The 18,723-nt window shown below is 34.2% G+C and overlaps 1 protein-coding gene across 3 annotated transcripts in view; it reads left to right on the forward strand.

Moving 5' to 3' along the window:
• Positions 1-5,167: 5,167 nt before the first annotated feature.
• The window catches only part of LOC127447750 (ephrin type-A receptor 3-like), a 168,225-nt gene continuing 154,669 nt past the window's right edge, over positions 5,168-18,723 (forward strand). For all 3 annotated transcript variants that reach the window (XM_051709793.1, XM_051709792.1, XM_051709795.1), the window contains exons 1-2: positions 5,168-5,549; positions 14,849-14,913. In XM_051709793.1, the coding sequence (XP_051565753.1) occupies positions 5,465-5,549; positions 14,849-14,913 (150 nt within the window). In that variant the 5' untranslated portion in view covers positions 5,168-5,464. The remainder of the gene's footprint in view (positions 5,550-14,848; positions 14,914-18,723) is intronic.

Raw genomic sequence — 18,723 nt, forward strand, 5'->3', positions numbered from 1 at the left:
AGTGTTGACGAATAATGTGTACTCAGCTATTTGCAGGCTGTAGATAGTCTGCTCACTTCAACTTGCCAATAGTGTTTGTGGAATGAATGCTAAACAAAGCATTACTACACCGAGCATCATAGTACATGAAGAATAAATCAACTTCAACACAAAATGTATAAATATTCCTCATTCACATATAGCATACTTGCCAGTGTATGCCGTGACACAATGAACACATATGTGTGTATATATTGGCCACACATTTGCATTTTATATTTATTATCCAACTCATTATATGCAGTGGTGTATCTAATCTAACAAACATGTGGCACAGATGATTCATGACATGGAGTAGCAAACTGACCAAATAATAGGGAAACTCATTTTCTGAGAAATAAGAGATAGGCGTGCCCTGAGGGGAAATTTACAGCTGACCAATTGCAATGCAACTGTTATGCTGGCTGGCAAGACAGGGGTGCCATTCCAAACTCTGATTGGCATGATCCAGGAGCAGATGGTGGAGGAATGGCATCCAAAGACTGGCACCCAGAACACAGTATGGCATGTCTACAAAAACAGCAAAATCTGTTAAATTGCAAGACAAAAGAAAGGCTTTACCAAGATCAGGAAAACTCTGAAACAACAGAGGCTCAGAAGTATTTCAAGTAATGATAGAGTTTTTATAAATAAAATAAAATAAAAAAAAATTATTGACATTAAATGTAAAGTGTGTAGTCTATGTGCCTCTCGTGGCACCAAACAGAACTGCAAAAATATTAACTGTTTTCGAACAGGTTTTTCGAACATTTCCTCTTTCTGTCATTGGCTGGAAAAAAAGATAGTCCTGGCCAAAATGTCAAATACAATTACTAGTGATGGGCAGCAGCTTCGCTTCAAATAGCGAAGCTATTAGCTTAACTATATTTCTGAGTAGTGAGGTGGTAGCTTTGCTAATTTTTAAATCAAGTAGCTTTTCAGTAGCGAAGCTATATTTTTTATTAGGTAGCACATAGCTTTGATAAAAGCTACACCGCTACATCATACATCACACCAGTGTTTACTATCGTCAGTTTTGAATCAGAACTAAAGATGCCCGACTCACAAATGAATCGCTCATCTGAGTTGGTTCTTTAAAATGAATTGGTCACACGTTATAGCAAAGCAGTCTGAATCGCTTCGCGATTCAATCTGAATGACTCAGAAAGCACATGCGCGTGCTGCTGAATCATTTGGTGCAAGCTCTCACTTGCCAACACGATCATGGAATATTTTAAAATACGGAAAATAAAGATAATGATGGTTGCAGTGGATCTACAATCAATGGAAACCAAACCTGCAAATGTGTCCTATCATTTGCAGGTTTGGTTTCCATTGATTGTAGATCCACTGCAACCATCATTATCTTTATTTTCCGTATTTTAAAATATTCCATGATGCTAGTGATGAAGAAGGTCTTTATTAAGTTCAACACATGTACAGCTTGAATGGCACTGCAGGTAAAGATTTTACCACTGAAAGAGTATCAAAGACTTAGCCTACACAAAAACACATAAAAAAAAGTCCCATAGCATTAACATGCTTTTTGGACATGCACCATTACCTGCGAGCACCATGTTAATACAGTGGTATACGAAGGTAGTCAAATAGTGAAGTACTATAGTAGTACCATGGTACTCTTTGAATTACCTTGAAGCACCATGTACATTCAATTGTGTATGAATGTGGTAATCTTATATCAAATTACCATGGTAGTACCATGGTATTCTTTGAAGTACTTTGAAGCACCATGTAAATACAGAATAGTACATAAATATGGTAATTGTTTCTCAAAGTACCATGGTATTACCATCTGATACCATCAGATATTACATTTTTATTGCCCAGATGTGCTTACACACACAATAAATTTGGCCTCTGATCAGAAGCACGACACAGAATCACAAGATAAGATTAATAGTATATGTACAGAGTTTTTATACAGGAATGTGCAAAGGAAATTATGTTCAAATGGGTATGGGTTTGTAGAGGTAGTAGTATAAATATGAAAAATAACATTTAAAAATAGTGATTTTACATGTTGAACACATGGGTTTGTATAGGTAACATGTCTAAATGTGAATTGACGTTTTTTTGGTTTTTTTACGTGCACATACTGTACGTTTTGCACCATACTGTAAAGTTGTATACTGTATTGCACTAAACTGGAATATACTGTACCGTAGCTTTGATAAACGTCATGTGAATACATCTTTTAGATGCTCTGTCTATGACAGTATATTCTCTGTGCATCTGGTTGAAAAACTATGAAGTAGCTTAAATGTAGCAAGCTACTTTTGGTGTGCAGCTTGTAGTGTAACTTGCTACTTTCTCTGAAGTGTAGCTTTTAGCTTAGCTTCACTAATTTTTATGTTGAGTAGTTGGTAGCTTAGCTTGCTATATTTTTTGAGGGAGTGACACTAAATTTAGCACTTTTCTCTCTTACTGTCATAATCCATGGCTCTCTATTTTAATCAACTTTTTTTATTCTTGTTTATTTATTTTATTTTGTTGTTGGAGCAAAAGAGAACGCTGTAATGACATTCGTTATGGTCTCTCATTTAACACTATACGTCAGCTGCGGTGTTTACGCTACTGTTTGCTTCCATGTTCTGAACACAGAAATATGAAAAGGTTCCATATTATATATTTATTGCTTTAAATTTTATATTACATAAACATCAATAATATTAAATTAACTGCTTGTTTTGACCATGACTTTGTATGAATTCATTTGATGAGAAAATTAGAGGCAGTTTTATCTTATGAAGTGGTCAATGGCTTTTCTGTTTAGGCCCTAATCTCTTGACTATGATCGAATCAGCAAAAAGTAGTCGCATTTAACTTTCACACACTACAATAAGAGCCACACACAGCTCTTTGAGGGAGTGTATGCCTCAGATAAAACCTCAGTGGCACTCGGAAAACCAAAATGTTGTTTCCCTCTTTTTAATTGCCACGTTAGTTGGTTTGCCTCTTTGTTTTGCCTTTCTTCTCTAAATCATGCTCCAGACATGTTTGCTTGTTAAACATACAGTTAAAGCTGGGATTTGCTACATGATGGTAACACTTTTGAAGCAGAAATCTGATGTGAACTGACAAATTATCCTGGTGTGGACCCATTAGACTGTCAGCACTTTTGCCCAGGTTTGATGTTGAGTTCTTTGCACCAAAAACTTCATTCTCAAAACAGAAAGTAATTGAGACATTGGCTTCAGATCATGTTTTTATCCTGGCAAATAATTTGACAACTCTGGAAGAAATAAAAGGCTGAACAGAGCCCATCGTATGCTGTAAAGAAACAAAAAGAAATGTGTGTCCTCAACACCAGACAGGAAAGGGGCTCCCATATGGTTATTAAACATGAGTGTATGTATTTGTATTTTCAAAGTTCTTTTTGTCTCAGTGGCAGCATGGACATATATATTTCAACATCTGCTTTCTCTGTTTTTGCTAAAGTGATGTATACTGTGCTTCATCTCCAATCCTCCGACTTGATAGAGAGAGAGAGAATTTTCCAAAAAAGGAACATTTCTATTAAAAACTGCTTTTGTTTTGACGGTTTACATTCATTAGAAATTCCTACATAGTGAAAAATAATGTTCCATTTTTTTTTTACCTGATTTTTTCAACCTATAAAACAAGCAAACAAAACATGTTTACAACAACAACAACAATAAACTGCTCAAATGTATTACATGTATTACAGTGTACAAATGTAACACTTTAAAAAGGATTTATAATTCCTTAAAGCAATTACATGCATCTACAAGTAAAAACGTAATTAGGACAGGTACTACTTAATGATGTGCAATGGCAAATCCAATTTATCAGTTTATGGCAGTTTATTTTAAGGAGAGATTAGGTGAAGAGATCTGTGCAAATCTGGCAAGTGAAAATAATTAGTGTCATTTTCTAATGAGTATAAAGCTTCTTATTCAAACTTAAAACACGAGTGACTATTTGTAATTCTATTTGTAAACTGTGTAATAATAATACTGTATATCTTAATAATTGTAATTTAATAATGATGGTGATCGGAGTTGTTTTTTGTTTGTATTAATAAAAAATAATAATTATAAATAAAATAAAAAATAAATTATTATATTCCTATGTATCACTGAGGAACAGGAAAGGTTAAGAATTGCTAAATATAATTTAACATATGGGTGTGTGTGTGTGCGTGTGTGTGTGTGTGTGTGTATGTTTATACTACATTGTGGGGACCAAATGTCCCCACAAGGATAGTAAAACCTGAGATCACCTACCTTGTGGGGCCCAGCCAGCAGTCCCCATGAGGGAAATGGCTTATTAAACATACTAAACTATGTTTTTTTTTTGTTTTTTTTATGTAAAAACAATTATCATTAGATCTGTATAAAATCCATAAAATGAATGGGAGTCTATGGAGAGTCCCCACAATGATTTAATAACAAGTTTGTGTTTGTGTGTGTGTGTGAACTTAATGAACTTTTATTGGAAATTTTCAATACACAAATAAATAAGTAAATAAGTAAATCCCCACCCCAGTCCACTTTATTCAACTGCTGTGAGTGTTTCTGTCCACCCAGCAGCTGCTTAGACAAGTTTTAAAGGCATAATATGAAAGCATGAAGCCTACATCCTGTTTCTGTAAATCATCATGGAATTAATACAGTTAATGTCTTAGAGCTTTTTGCTCAAATATTGATGTACAACACAGCTTTGTAAATTAAATGATAAAATAAAAGAATCCTGGAATTCTACAACAACAACAACAACAAAAAACTTAGTGTAAACATTGGTATTACTTTACATTGTCGATGTCACATCAATCACATGTAATTATAGTGATTTAAAATGTTACTTAATGTTACACATTAAGAAGCCTATTTGTTTATTTGTTTTATTCAGTACATAGAGTAGGTTATGTATTTAGCACTGTGACTTGAGCATTGTATTGTATATGTGACCTTGTTGGCCAAACAAAGGCATATCTTCATATATATATATATATATATATATATATATATATATATATATATATATATATATATATATATGCACACAGTATAGGCTATATATATGTAGACAAAGGAGTTGCAGAATTTCTGCTGTGTTACATATACTAACTGGAATTTGATGAGACTGCCTCATGTGTTTTGGTATTCTCTTCATCTTCGGAGAGATGTCATGACCTTTCTTGAACCTGCCGGTCTGTTAAACGGTGCTGTCTGGTGTGTAGGACCCAGATAAGAAGGGAAGCTCTCGGTGAGAACTGAAGAGCGAGAGAGAGAGAGAGAGAATGAGAGAGAGAGAATGAGAGAGAGAGAGAGACTCCTCCTCGTCTCCAGTGTCAAACTTGACATCAGCCTCTGAGCCGAGAATGGCAACTTGTGTCCGAACAGAAGCCCTCACATGAGTGGCATGCTTCATGGAGTTATGCTTTGCCCCCTGAACTGCTATCATGGATTGCAAAATATTAATTCTTTTTCTTTTTCTCTTCATGTTTATTTCCAGCGCAGAATTCACTGTTCATCCGTCCAATGAAGGTAAGATAACGTATGAAGTGGGAGACGAGGTGGAATATTGGTTATCTTCTGGTTATCCCTGGTTATCTTCTGTAGTCAGTAGGCTAGATTCTGCACGGCGCTGTCAATAAAATATTGCGAATTGACGAACGACAGTTTTCTTTCTGGTAGATAGCTTTGGCAGATGACATTAACTTGAAATTGTTACCTGCTTTCCTTCCGAAGCGTATCTTCTAAGCCGCCTTGATTACGAAGACGCGACGAATTTGATAATATTGGTTTATCGCTCGCTCGTTCACTTTATGTCAGACCATGTCGGACCAGCTGCTCCAAATGAACAGATTTCTTCTACGAATCCGTAATATGGTAGTTCTGTGTGATACACAAGAGTGTGAACTTCGCGATGCTTTGGCGAGAAATACGTCGTATTGGCTTCGAATGTAACTTTTAATAGCCTATTGCCTATTCTGGTCTGTATGGAAAACTTGAGCAACTTGATAAGATAATATTTTTAAAATATCGACAAAGCGAACGCGCATCGGCTGGCCGCAATATCAAGTCCGTATCCAACGCGTAGCTACTCAGAGCTGCGCACAATATATATATATATATATATATATATATATATATATATATATATATATATATATATATATATATATAGACTCTTTTTGCATTTGATATATTTGTACTTTTCAAGGTAATTCATGAATGTATTATTTATTGTATGTCTACAGCCATTACATGCAGGGAAGCCCTCGCGCTCTCGATCCTTTGAGAAAGCAGAAATTGACCTCAGTTAATCGGGTATAACATGTTCAGGGATAGTTCTCTATGCTTCTCTAGTTGGACATTTTTTTTTTTTTTTTTTTTTTTTTTGGCGTAGTTAAGTTGATCACAGGCGGGTGGACTTTTGGTTAAACTCAATGGCACTGTAGTTTGTATTTGATAAAATCTTCATGAAAACGTCCTTCATGAATGAAACGGTTGAAGAAGCGGTCAAATCTAGTGATCAAAATCTCGGCTGTATAAAGTTGGAAACATACTCTATAGGCCTAAACAACAGGCATGTTTTCTTTTTTCTTTCTTTTCTTTTTTTATCTTTTTTATTTTTATAATGCTTGTAAACCCATTTCTACTGTGTATGTCTTTTACATATTACTTACAGTTTCCTCCATAATTAGCAATGATCGTCCCATTCAGAGCTAAAAAGTTTTCAGAGTCGCTCTAAAAACTGTGAGAAGTGAGACTTGTTAAACTTATAGGCTAAGGAAGAGCTGGTCGCCCTTATACAATTGGTAAAAGTTTATGTCATTGATTAGCATTTCCAAAGCTTCAGGTGCTCTTGACAGTATAGTCATAATAATAATAATAATAATAATAATAATAAAAGATAAATAAATAAATAAATAATAATACTAATAAAAAGTAAAGGGACTTTGGCTAGCCGTAGTGTACTCATGAGGTGATGCAGAACATGGAAATATTCTGTGGGTGACATGACTTTATATCTGAGGCAAAACAAATACTCAAGCCTGTATATATTGTTGAATTTATTCTTGAACGCCTATTAGGGTGAAGAATCTGATCTGTGTAGAAAGATACGAGGTGTTCAGTGGCTTTAACTTGTCGCTGTGGTTGCATCTTATGATTCTTTTTAAGTCTAGGAAAGAGCAGGCCGGCTTTTCTCCCTCAAGATGATTTATGTGCTGTGAATTACCTTTTGTCCGTATAGTATATAATGGGGCATGTTTTTCACCAGAGAGTGTCAGTATAGAGCTGCAGCCATCGAGATCATTTGGAGCAAATTGGGCTTTTTTTGCAGCTTTTATGAGCATAGTTGAGTCAAACGGTTAAGTCAGATAATACAAATAATAGTACGATACTGATAGAAGCGGCATTATTATGAACTGTTATTGAACGTGTCAAAGGCCGTTTCAGACCTCTGTACATGTGACAGCGGGCCACCTTCTGAAATAAACATTTGACGTAGTTTGCTTCGATGATTTCATTACACTTAAATTGATTAAACGGTTTTATTTAAGATAATGTTGTCCAGCCTCGTGAAGTAGTTCTCAGAAGTTTAACTCATACGTTTCTTGTTCATATTCCGTTTTTATTATTATTTCTATTATTATTATTATTATTATTATTATTATTATTATTATTATTTAGGATAATAATTTTCATAACGGACGTTGAGCAATCGTTGAGAAAGAGCATTACTGAAACTTTTTATCACTGATTAATGTTTTTTTTAAGGCAACATATAAATCGAGAGCTACATATATCGATGTGAAGAGAGAGTTAAGAATTTTCTTTCTTTCTTTCTTTCTTTCCTTTTTTTTTTTTTTTTTTTTTTTTCTTCATTTAATTTCCCTTAGTTAAAGCATAGATCAGTGTCTAGGACCTGACATCCAGCTCTTAATTCATGGCTGCTTTTAGACGCTTTTCTCTGCTCGTATAGGGTGCAAAATTGCCCGTTTTACTGTATGGACCCAAGGCCAACACTTTAACCCTAAACATAAGGCCGTAAAATAACAATAATAATAATAAAACAACTTTAAAGTAGGCCTAAATTCTTTATTACATGTGATGAATTTTAGTTGAAGTTTTGCGACTATTTTGTGACGGTCCTTGATTGTGTGTTATTAACAGATTTGCCTTAAAAGATAGAAGAAGAAAATAATAATAATAATAATAATAATAATAATAATAATAATAATAAATATTGCTCATGTAAGTACGTCAGTCTCTTAATTGAACCGAATGCATGACTGTAAAGGGATAAGGGTATTTATGTATATGACACAGATAACGGTTTATTGTAGATGATTAGAAAGTTGGGGGAAGTTTTGAATGAGAGCTCTGGGTTCTGTCAAAAACAGCAACATCTACAAAATATAATAATAATAATAATAATAATAATAATAATAATAATAATAATAATAAGAATATTAATTCCACTGATTATATATATATATATTCAACATATGCCTTTATGTCTGGAAACTAAACCACATAAAAAGAAAACACACACACACATATATATATATATATATATATATATATATATATATATATATATATATATATATATGTATATATATATTTTCTTTTTATGTGGTTTAGTTTCCAGACATAAAGGCATATGTTGAATGTCAACAGAGCACTGTAATAGTTTAAAAAAATGTTCTTGCTTATTTTTACTGCATTTTTCCTAAAGTCTATGTTTGAAAACAACAGAGCATCCATTTGAGGCCTGCATAAAGCTACTGTAGACATTTCATATCATAAGCACTTTTTGCTTAAAATGTATAATTTTTATCTCTCTTTTTTATTTTTTATTTTTTAATCTGGGAATATACAGCATAACACTTATTCTCTAAACCTGTGCACAAATTATGATAAATTTAGAGTAAATATTATTTTTTTATACCTATTTTAAATATACATATTCAGCTTCACAGGCTTAAAGTTTAATACATAATAGCAATTCTCTTAATTTACAGCAATAGGCATGTTCCATACCAGATTAATATTTTGTATTTTTATTTTAAATAAACAACACATGGCAGAAAAAATAAATAAATATATAACAGGCAATTGATATCTTTTTTCTGGATCTGGGCACACTGCCTAAGGAAACATAATTCTGTTTAAAGAAGCAAATACATTTTTCTGGCATTTAGCTCAGCCTGTTTATGTCAAGTCTGTGGTGGTTAAACTTTTAGGTCTTTTATTGTAATGCATATCACCTATTCTATCATCAGTACACTCGGCAGACAGTTGACTACATCTTATAGGGCGTTCCAACCACAATATCTCGCTTTAACTTTACAACGCTGATCTTCTTCAGAAAAAAGCATTTGGCAGAAACATTAATATAGATATAAACATCCCTGACAACATGATCATGTTATCAGGGTTTCCATTTTCTAACTTGTGACCAAGATGGCGCACTCAGTGTCTGTGATGGCAACACAACAGTGCTGTGATGTCATGGTGTACTAGATTCCTGCTGGGCCGGCTAATGTTTTATGAGTGAGGGTACTTTTCGGTTGTGTGGAATAATTTGATTATACATAAACACACATCAAAAATAGTACTTTGCAAGCCTAGAGAATCGTCAGCATGACAGTGATGTGCATGGTTATGCTGATGGGTGGGTTCTGGACGAAGATGGTGGACAGAAAAGCTGTGAGCATGCAGAGGGGCTGGGGCAGACACCCTGAGACTCAGCTGAATTATTCATGCTGTGGAGGTTAATACTTCATCGCCATCTTGCCACTGTGGTTGGAACCTACAATCAGGCTGTATGGCCTGTCGTTAACAATTGATTTTCGAAAATGTTAATTTTTCTGTTTGCTAAGAGCAATTAAAATCAATAACAGAACAAATGTGTAACTCAAAAGAATCCAAATCCAACAGCTTGACCTGTTCTTGAATCTAAAATCCAAAATGTAATTTGGCTAGGTAAGGAAGCTGTAAACCATTGTGATTACATCCCCATCCCTTTTAATAAAAAAACAAAAAACAAAAAAAACCTTGGAAATATGTTTGTGATTCTTTAGCTATAAGCTACTCTTTCTGATGTTCCATGTTAGGCTAATGTTTCTGTTTCAGAGGATCGGAAACGGGTCGGCTTTTCTCTTATCGCTAGACTGATGCTGAGTTGGCAAATGTTTTGTGAGTGACAATACTTTTTGGATGTGTGGAAAATTTGCTTACACATACATACACAAATCAATAGCACTTTGCAAGTCTACAGAACAAAAGTGCCCAATTCAGTGGCTCTACCTGTTCTTGAATCTAAAATCCAACATGTTACTTGGCTTAAAAGGAATCTATAAATCATTGATAAAAAAACATCCATTATAATTATTTAACTTGGTAAGATGTTTGTGATGTTTGTTTATGGTTCAGTTAGGGGTATCTGTGAATGTAGACCAGCTGCAGGGCTGGATCTAGTTCAAGTGAGAAAAGGGATCATTGAAACAACAGTGGGTATTTTGGACACACATATTCAGGCCTCTCGTGCTCACTTTGAAATCCTTTGAAAATAATCCCCAAGTCCACCACGTGTTTTCTACACTCTCCATCAGATTTTAATAAAGCCAGGCATTAATTCCCCTGCTCTCCAAGGACCCGGCAGTTCCGAGGTGTCCAGACACCTGACTCCCATCTTTATTCAATAACAGATTTAATTAACTACCTGAACGTGAAGAAGAGAAGGCAGTTTGCCATTTACAAGCCATATGGCTCTCTAACTTATGCAAATCTTGTTCAGAGCGTAATCGACAACCATGATCACAACAATTTATGGTTAGTGGCTATTTTATGTGTATTTTCTCTGATCCTATCCGTGTAATACAGTAAAATGTTGACATAGTACATAATCGAGAATTGTATTCATATTGTAATGGTAGGGGAGACAATTGTAATGTACTACATTTCTTCAATCACAAACAATCTGTAGGGATGGCAGTTATTCAGCATATGGGTAGTTTTTTTAATCACCATTTAGCCTTTAGGTTAAAATTCATGTGAATTCATAAAGGAAAGTTTATATTTTAGGTGTTAAAGGTGTTAAATCTATTCTTTCATGTAATGTAATCTTTGTATTGCAGCACTCTTTGGACAAATCACTTTTGCTGTATTCCTCATTTGTAAGTCGCTTTGGATAAAAGCGTCTGCTAAATGAATAAATGTAAATGTAACGTGTTGTGACTGGTTGCCATTTCTTTAAAGATTTTCAACATTTGTAATCATCTTTTTCTTTTACTACTTTATTTTAAATGATCCTGCGGTATGACAAGCATATTTTTAAAAGTACAAATATTCCACGCATTCTCTCAATTAATATGAGGTTGTAAAAGCTGCACACATAATCATAAAAGAATTAGCAATGTTTTAGATGGATAGCATGTCACACATCAGGATGTCAGCTTTCCAAAAGTATCCAAATGCTCAATACATTTCTCTCTATGCCTGAGAAAAATAAGTGTCATCGTATCACTTTTAAATACAACTTTTACTTTACTTTTTATTTGACTAATTTGAGGTATAAAAGTACTTATTTTTAATGTCCAGTACTTTTGTTTTCTGCTTTCTAAAGTTGTGATGCCTTTGAATTTAAACTTGAATTAAAAACTTTTTTTATTTAGAGATTCTTGGCTAAAAGATGTGGGGTATTTGTAACTCTGACTTCTTGTATTAACTTGGTAACACTTTACAATAAGGTTCCAATTGTTAGCATTAGTTAAAGCATTAGATATCATATTATATATTAATGGTACTATTGCTGTAGGAACATGCACATTCTCCTTTTATCAAAAGATGTCAGCTAGATTTGTAGTATGAGTTATGATAGAACATTTTACAATTGCCCTCTTACTGTAAGATGATTTTAATAAAAAAAACATAAGCTAAATAAGAAATTAGTCATTGGTAAAGGTAGCCTATATTTTACACATTGAGCTCTTCTAGATGCTTTGTGAATGAAACATACCATTGTCTCGTTTTCACTGCAGTTAATGTGTTCGATCAATTTGCCATGTGCTGACGAAAGGAAAACAATAGTTAGTTGTGCAGGGATGATGCATTCAAGAGACAGATATTCCTTGGCGGCTGCTGGTTGGAATCCTAGATTATTGTCTCCATCCCATATTGATTTACTTATTTTGTCCTATGTATTTGGTTGGAAGAGGCAGCCGTTGGATCAGCTGGGGCGGGGGGAATGGCTGCCTGATGTGACTCACAACACTTTTTCATTGTGAGGGTGGGAATGACGTTGGCTGTGATTTCCTTCATTTACAGCTACAGAATTTGCCTCACCCATGTACTGTAGCTATCTCATTTTATGGTCTCAAATTTCCCTGGTTGGCTCAATTTGAGACGCTGGCTCGGCTCATTGAGAAATTTAAATTGGAACCAACGGAGCTGGATGTGCACTGCCATTATCTCAAGCAGATAGCTTTATTATAGTTAATAGGGATCGTCTACTGTATGGAAACAGCCAGCTGTTTGGCTCGCACTCAGGTGCAGTGACGTTTTGTGGTGGAATTTGATAATGGGGTCTCTAACGGACTCACCTCTCCATCTAGCCCCTAATATATAGTATCGCTGAATTTAATTACCGAACATATGTTTCTCATTATCTTAAAAACCTATTGATCTAAAATAAATCACTTTATTTTAATAATTTTCTTTTCTTTTCTTTTCTTTTCTTTTCTTTTCTTTTGTTTTATAAATGAGTTTGACTGGATGGTGGGGAAAGGTGTACATGGAAACTCCCCTCCTGAAGTTGGTTGAGAGAAGTATTATTTCATAGTTTTGATAGCTTAACTATTATTTAGAAATATAGAAACTAGTAATAATAATGAAAGAATCGCTTTGTCCAAACTTTTGACTGGTAGTGTATATAGAATGTTCCAGGACCGAATAGCATTTTTTGACTGGACACATTTCTTCCTTTACGGAAGCTTTAACGGCTCTGACTTGAACATTTTTTCTATCCTCTGTCATACTTTGTGATAAGAAAATGATCATGTTGCAAACAAAATGTGCGTTGCTAGGCACTTTTATAAAAGAAAGGTTTGTCATTCATTTCCCGTCCATTTGTGGTTTGGCTCGATGTTTGCTGGACATCGCTGTAGGGAGAATGAATGGCACAGCTATTAGCAGCGCCCATAGACGCCACGCTGAGTGCCCCACATGTCAGCTGAGATTATGCGTTTACTGTACGTCGATGGAGGCTTTTGTTCTCTCTCTTTGTGTCTGTAGAAGGCTTGTTCAATCAAACAGGAGTCATCGTTATGAGAGCTGGAGACACAGAGATGTCAAGAGCTTTTCAGGACCTTCTCTTCTACAGCACGCCATAGAGTTCATGATTAATACATCCACACTGAGGCAGTCAGCCATTTTTAAAAATGCAATAGTATTTTCTTTCTGTTCTCTTCCATTGTTTTTGTTCTTTATTTTCTGTTGGTTTTTATTGTACTTTTTGTTTTTTGCCTTTTACAGTAAATAGATTGGATTTGACAAGGGTATGATAATGTGTTTAAAACATAAACAATTCTACACACAATAAATATATTCTACACAAATATATATAGACAAAAAGAGATGAAATATTATATGATTGAAATAAAACAGTAACACATTACTCGTTTAAAAAACGTTATGTAGCGTAAAAGAGAAGAGAGAAGAAAATCTCACGAAAACTATCAAGAACATGTCCGTCACATTTCACCCTAAAAAACAAAAAACAAGCAACAGAAATAAGACATTAAGACCGTTAAAGTTATTCTGCACTGTTAAATTAGTTTAATGAGAATTAAGCTTTTTTACCCCATTACTTCAATTCCACATATTCGATATATAGAATTTGTACTGCCTTTAATTTGATCTGATTTAAATAAAAAGCATACTCTTAGAGTATTTACTGCAATACAATAAAAAAAATATATATTGTATTACAGTAATAAGAATCTCATGAGAATCACCACTGTCAATGATAATGTGAATTGCAAAAAAATCTAAATTACAACGTCGGGACTTATAGTGGTAATACATTTTTTATTTTGCTTAATTGTCATGAAAATAATGTCACAATGCATAAAATCTTAATGGTTTTAAAAAGGCTTATATTTTTTAATAAAAAAATATTATTTCTTATTTAAATTTTGGGGTGAAATGTGACCTGGACACATTTTTGGTTCACCCAGGAACAATATCAATTGAAATGGAAAAAGAAAAAGAAAAGTAACACCTATAAAAAATAGAAGGATAAACCCTATAAAAAAATGTTAAACAATCTAATGTTCTACACTTGTGAATGCTCTGACTGGCACACAGTGGTATGAACTGTCACCACTTATCAACACATCACTTAAACATATTGAATTTCGTTAAGAAGATGCTCGTCAGATAAAAAAAATTGTGATGTCTTTGCCTTGTTGCAGATGTCTATCAGTGAAATAATACGATGACACACAAAATCAACAGTGGGCCAGATAGTGACATTCAAGACAGTATCATGGGTAATGTTTCTCTGCTCAGCACAGAGCCAGTTAAAACTAGTGGAGAATGCTGAAAAAATGCTCGTTTGGAGGATGAGTCCAATGACTCCATTGTTTATTTAATTGGATTGAGGCATCAGAACAGTGCAGCTGAGTCAGTACTCTGTTGATCGGGACAGTGCGCACTGAGACCTCCTGGTCTCCTAGTCCGAGTGCTGGTGACTGGGGGGTGAAACCGGAGCTAAAAAGGGATAAATGTTTATTTGTCTCACTACGCTTCTCTCTCCTTTTCTACAGTTAACCTGTTGGACTCCAAAGCAAGCCAAGGGGAGCTGGGCTGGATATCATCCCCATCCCATGGGGTGAGTGTTACAGACTTAATCCATATTTCTTGATTGAAGTAGATTTCATGCTGGGGGAATGTTTTTGAGGAGCGAAAACAATGCACATAGTTTCCAGTGCATTTATTATTTTGTGTTCAGTTTCTTTGGTTACACTTTAGTTACAGTGTTCTTAATACTATGTATTTACTCACGAACTATATGAACTTAGTGTTTAATTATTTTGTAGAGCTGCTTGTACTTACATATCATTAATATTATAGTTATTAATCAAAGTAAATGGTCAAATGTGGAACACAGTCACAGTAAAATAAAGTGTTATCATTTCTATTTTTTATTTTAAAATAATACATTTTCAAACATGCAAAAAAAGAAAAAAGAAAAAAAAGAAAATTTATTTGGACCATTTCAAATTATATGTAAATGTAATTTTGTTGGGATTATTTTACATAATATTAAGAAGCTTCAAAATAATTCTATGTACACTCAAATCTATTTAAAATATAAAAAGACACATTATAAACATAAAAATAAAAGTAAAGGACTAAGCACAAAGGTATGTTTTTCCTTTCCATGTAGAGCAAGTCAGTATACTTTATTTTTGCTGTCAAAACCTCAAGGTCACAACTTCCGATAATAACCATGTTTATTTGTCGAGCTGAACAGGGATTGGTCTCAAGGGCTACTCAGACCAAACCATTCCTTAAACTTTATTACGTGTTAAAATGACTTGCTGGCAGTTGCTAAAGGTAATCCAGTCATTTGTTCCATATAGCTGCCAAACCTTGTTTCCCCTCGTTCTTTTTTTTTTTTTTTTTTTTTTTTTGACTGTTTGCACAGAAAAACATGAAGCTTATTCGAAAAAAGCAAGGAAGAAAAAAGGAAAAGCAAAAAAAAATAAATAAATAAATAAAAATAAAAATTACATTTGACTTTTATACAAAGTGCTTTTTAATATAAAAGGCATTTAGGGAATTTAGTAATTTCACTAATTTGCTAGATTTATTTCTAACTGTTCATTATTTGAATAGAGGAAGCATCATTAATCTTTACAATATAGCCATAAAGGTGATTGAGAATGAAAAAGGAAATCCCTCGCAGATATGTGCTGAATGCTCTGGGATTTATTAAGTCGATGTTTAGCCATTGCCATGACTGCTGAAAGACGATGGCGAAGATCAAGTTCTCAAGGTGAATTAACTCTAATTACTCATGACTTTTGCCTAGTTTGGAGCGATAAGCATTTTGCCCTGAAAGCCATGCCCTCAAAAATGATTTGAAATAATGTGCCGGTGCAGTGCTGACACTGATGGATGGGTCGCCCGTCTTCTGCCAGTGTAAGCACAAATCGGCCCGGTTAAAGCAAATTAAGAGCTAAACCCATCGGACGTTCCCCGTGCGGCCGCCTGCTCAGATATGGGCAGTAAATATAAATCTGCCCTGTGCAGACAGCTCTTGAAACATGCAGCGCTGTTTATTATGGCCTCTCCAAATTGCATCAGGCCTCAGCCTGGGATTCATTACCCACGGCAGTCGGGTTACTCAGTTTGAGCCACGGCTACTTTTATGAACTGTAACGATCTGTTGCATTTCTTAATCGAGTTGGTTGAAAATGCATCTCTGGCATCTGTGGAGATGCAGATTAGAGTTTTATTATCACTTGCAGTGTTGGGATTAGAAAGCCTCACAACCTCAAAACTGTTTTACCTCCAGAACAGATAGAGAAGTGCAAATGATTGATGAACGTCTCAGTGGCTTGGCATTAGCACAGATTTTAATTCCATTTAAGATTATTGAAAGAATAACTTTTTATTATTGGTGGCAAAGGACAACAGACAAGAACTGTAAATATTCTGGGATAGATATATAGTTGGATGGAATATTTCTGAGCCAATTCAAACCACTTCGAACCAGTTTTTGGAAAATATAATCTAGCAAATGGATAAAAAAGGAACTTATTAATTTTTTTTTCTTTTTTTCTTCTTTTTTTATATATATTGATATTTTATAATTTATTTCCCATTTAGGGGTGGGCGGTATGACTTTTTTCAAGATATGAATAAAGTTATATCACAGTAACAGTTCAGTATATCATGATATTTCTATTTTTGCTGGAAATTCAACAAAACAATGGCTCAAAAAGTAGGTGTGATAATTATTATTATAAATTTTTTTGGTAAATTCAGCGAATTAAATATTTACAAATGAAATGTAATCTCATTTGATAATTTTTTTATTTTTATTTAGAGTGTGATAGACAAAAATAAAAAGATTAGTTAATTCATAACAAATGAATTGTGGCAGAGGCGTAGCCAAGGGTGGGCCACCCAAATTAGACCCAGGCCCACCCACTTTGACTTCAAATTCATATTAATAAAATAGTTTTTTAAAAATTAATAAATTCTGATTTCTGAAAGTGTGAAAGAACTGTTTAAATGTGCTGCTTCTCTGTTGTTAAGGAAAATTTGGTAAAAAAAAATAAAATAAAAATAAAAAAATTGGGGGCGAAAACTTGGCCCATCCATTTTTATTGAGGCCCACCCAAAAATAATTTCCTGGCTACGCCCTTGAATAGCAGTGCTAAAAATCTTCACTTTATGTAACACTTTCATTTAAAGTTTAAAAAAAGTCTCAATAAAGTAAAACTAATACTAAACTTATTGTAAATATAATGATAAACTTACAAAAATGATAGGATGAGATTCAAAGCCATTGTAAAACAACTAATGTATGCACACTTGTGAACGCCCATCAGTTGAATGCTGTTGTGCTTAACATACACCTCCTAAGAAAAAGTCCTGCTTTGTATTAACTTGTTTGGGATGCATCCTGCTCTGTATTTTCAAATTACTCCATGTTTCCCCATTTCTTTTAAATAACGTAAAGTAGTCCTGTCTACCGATGGGCACAAAAATATACAATATGTACCGTGGTGTAAGACTTAAAGCAAAATCTCAACCGGTTGACACATTTCTACTATCACACTGTATATCCCATCATACCACCCACCCCTATTTCCATTTATTATCTGGAACAGAAGCTAGCAGATCTGCAGCATTGTAGCTTAATCGAGTGAGACAAAATAGGCAGCAAACAAAAAATTTCATTATGCATTTATGAAGTCACAATCTGCCAATGCCTGCAGCTGAAAGACAATATTTCCAACATGATGCTAAAACTCATTTAGTTTTCCCCTCTGAAAGGAAACTGTGAAAGGTCTCCAGCTGTACAAAGTGCAAAGAAAACCCCCTCTATAAAGGTGGATTAGCACATCATATGGTCGTAGTGGGCTGAACAGGCAGTGCACAATGTGTTATAGTTCCTCAGTGGTAAAGCTGTGATGAAAAGGTATTGACTGATAGGGTACAGTTGTCGCTGTGGCCTAGAGCAGGAAATCTTAGATGGTCATGCACTTGTTATTTCTAGTGTTTCCTGCTATATTGTGGGAATGGTGTAGGCTCTTGTGCCTTAAGTATAAACACAATACTTTTTTTGTTGTTGTTATTGTTGAGTGATTTGTCGTCAGTTTAGTGAAGTATTTGCATTTATTTTTTTCTGTAAAATAATACGAAGGAATTTACTCTTCCTGATTAAGTTAAATCAAAATGCATGTGGTCATTCTCTCAATTAACTTCATGAGGTGCTACCTGGGATGCTTTTTAAACAATATTGAAGGAGTTCCCATGACACGTGATGCTTTTCTTTCACTGTCCAGTCCAGCTTCTAACTTATATTTTAGTTTTATAAAGAAATTCATATAGACACAATTGGTATTTGTCTACAAAACCAATTCCAAGTTTTTAAGCTGCAATTTTAGTTCAAAAGGTTTTA

Source organism: Myxocyprinus asiaticus, chromosome 11 (assembly GCF_019703515.2).
Source record: "Myxocyprinus asiaticus isolate MX2 ecotype Aquarium Trade chromosome 11, UBuf_Myxa_2, whole genome shotgun sequence".
Taxonomy (NCBI): domain Eukaryota; kingdom Metazoa; phylum Chordata; class Actinopteri; order Cypriniformes; family Catostomidae; genus Myxocyprinus; species Myxocyprinus asiaticus.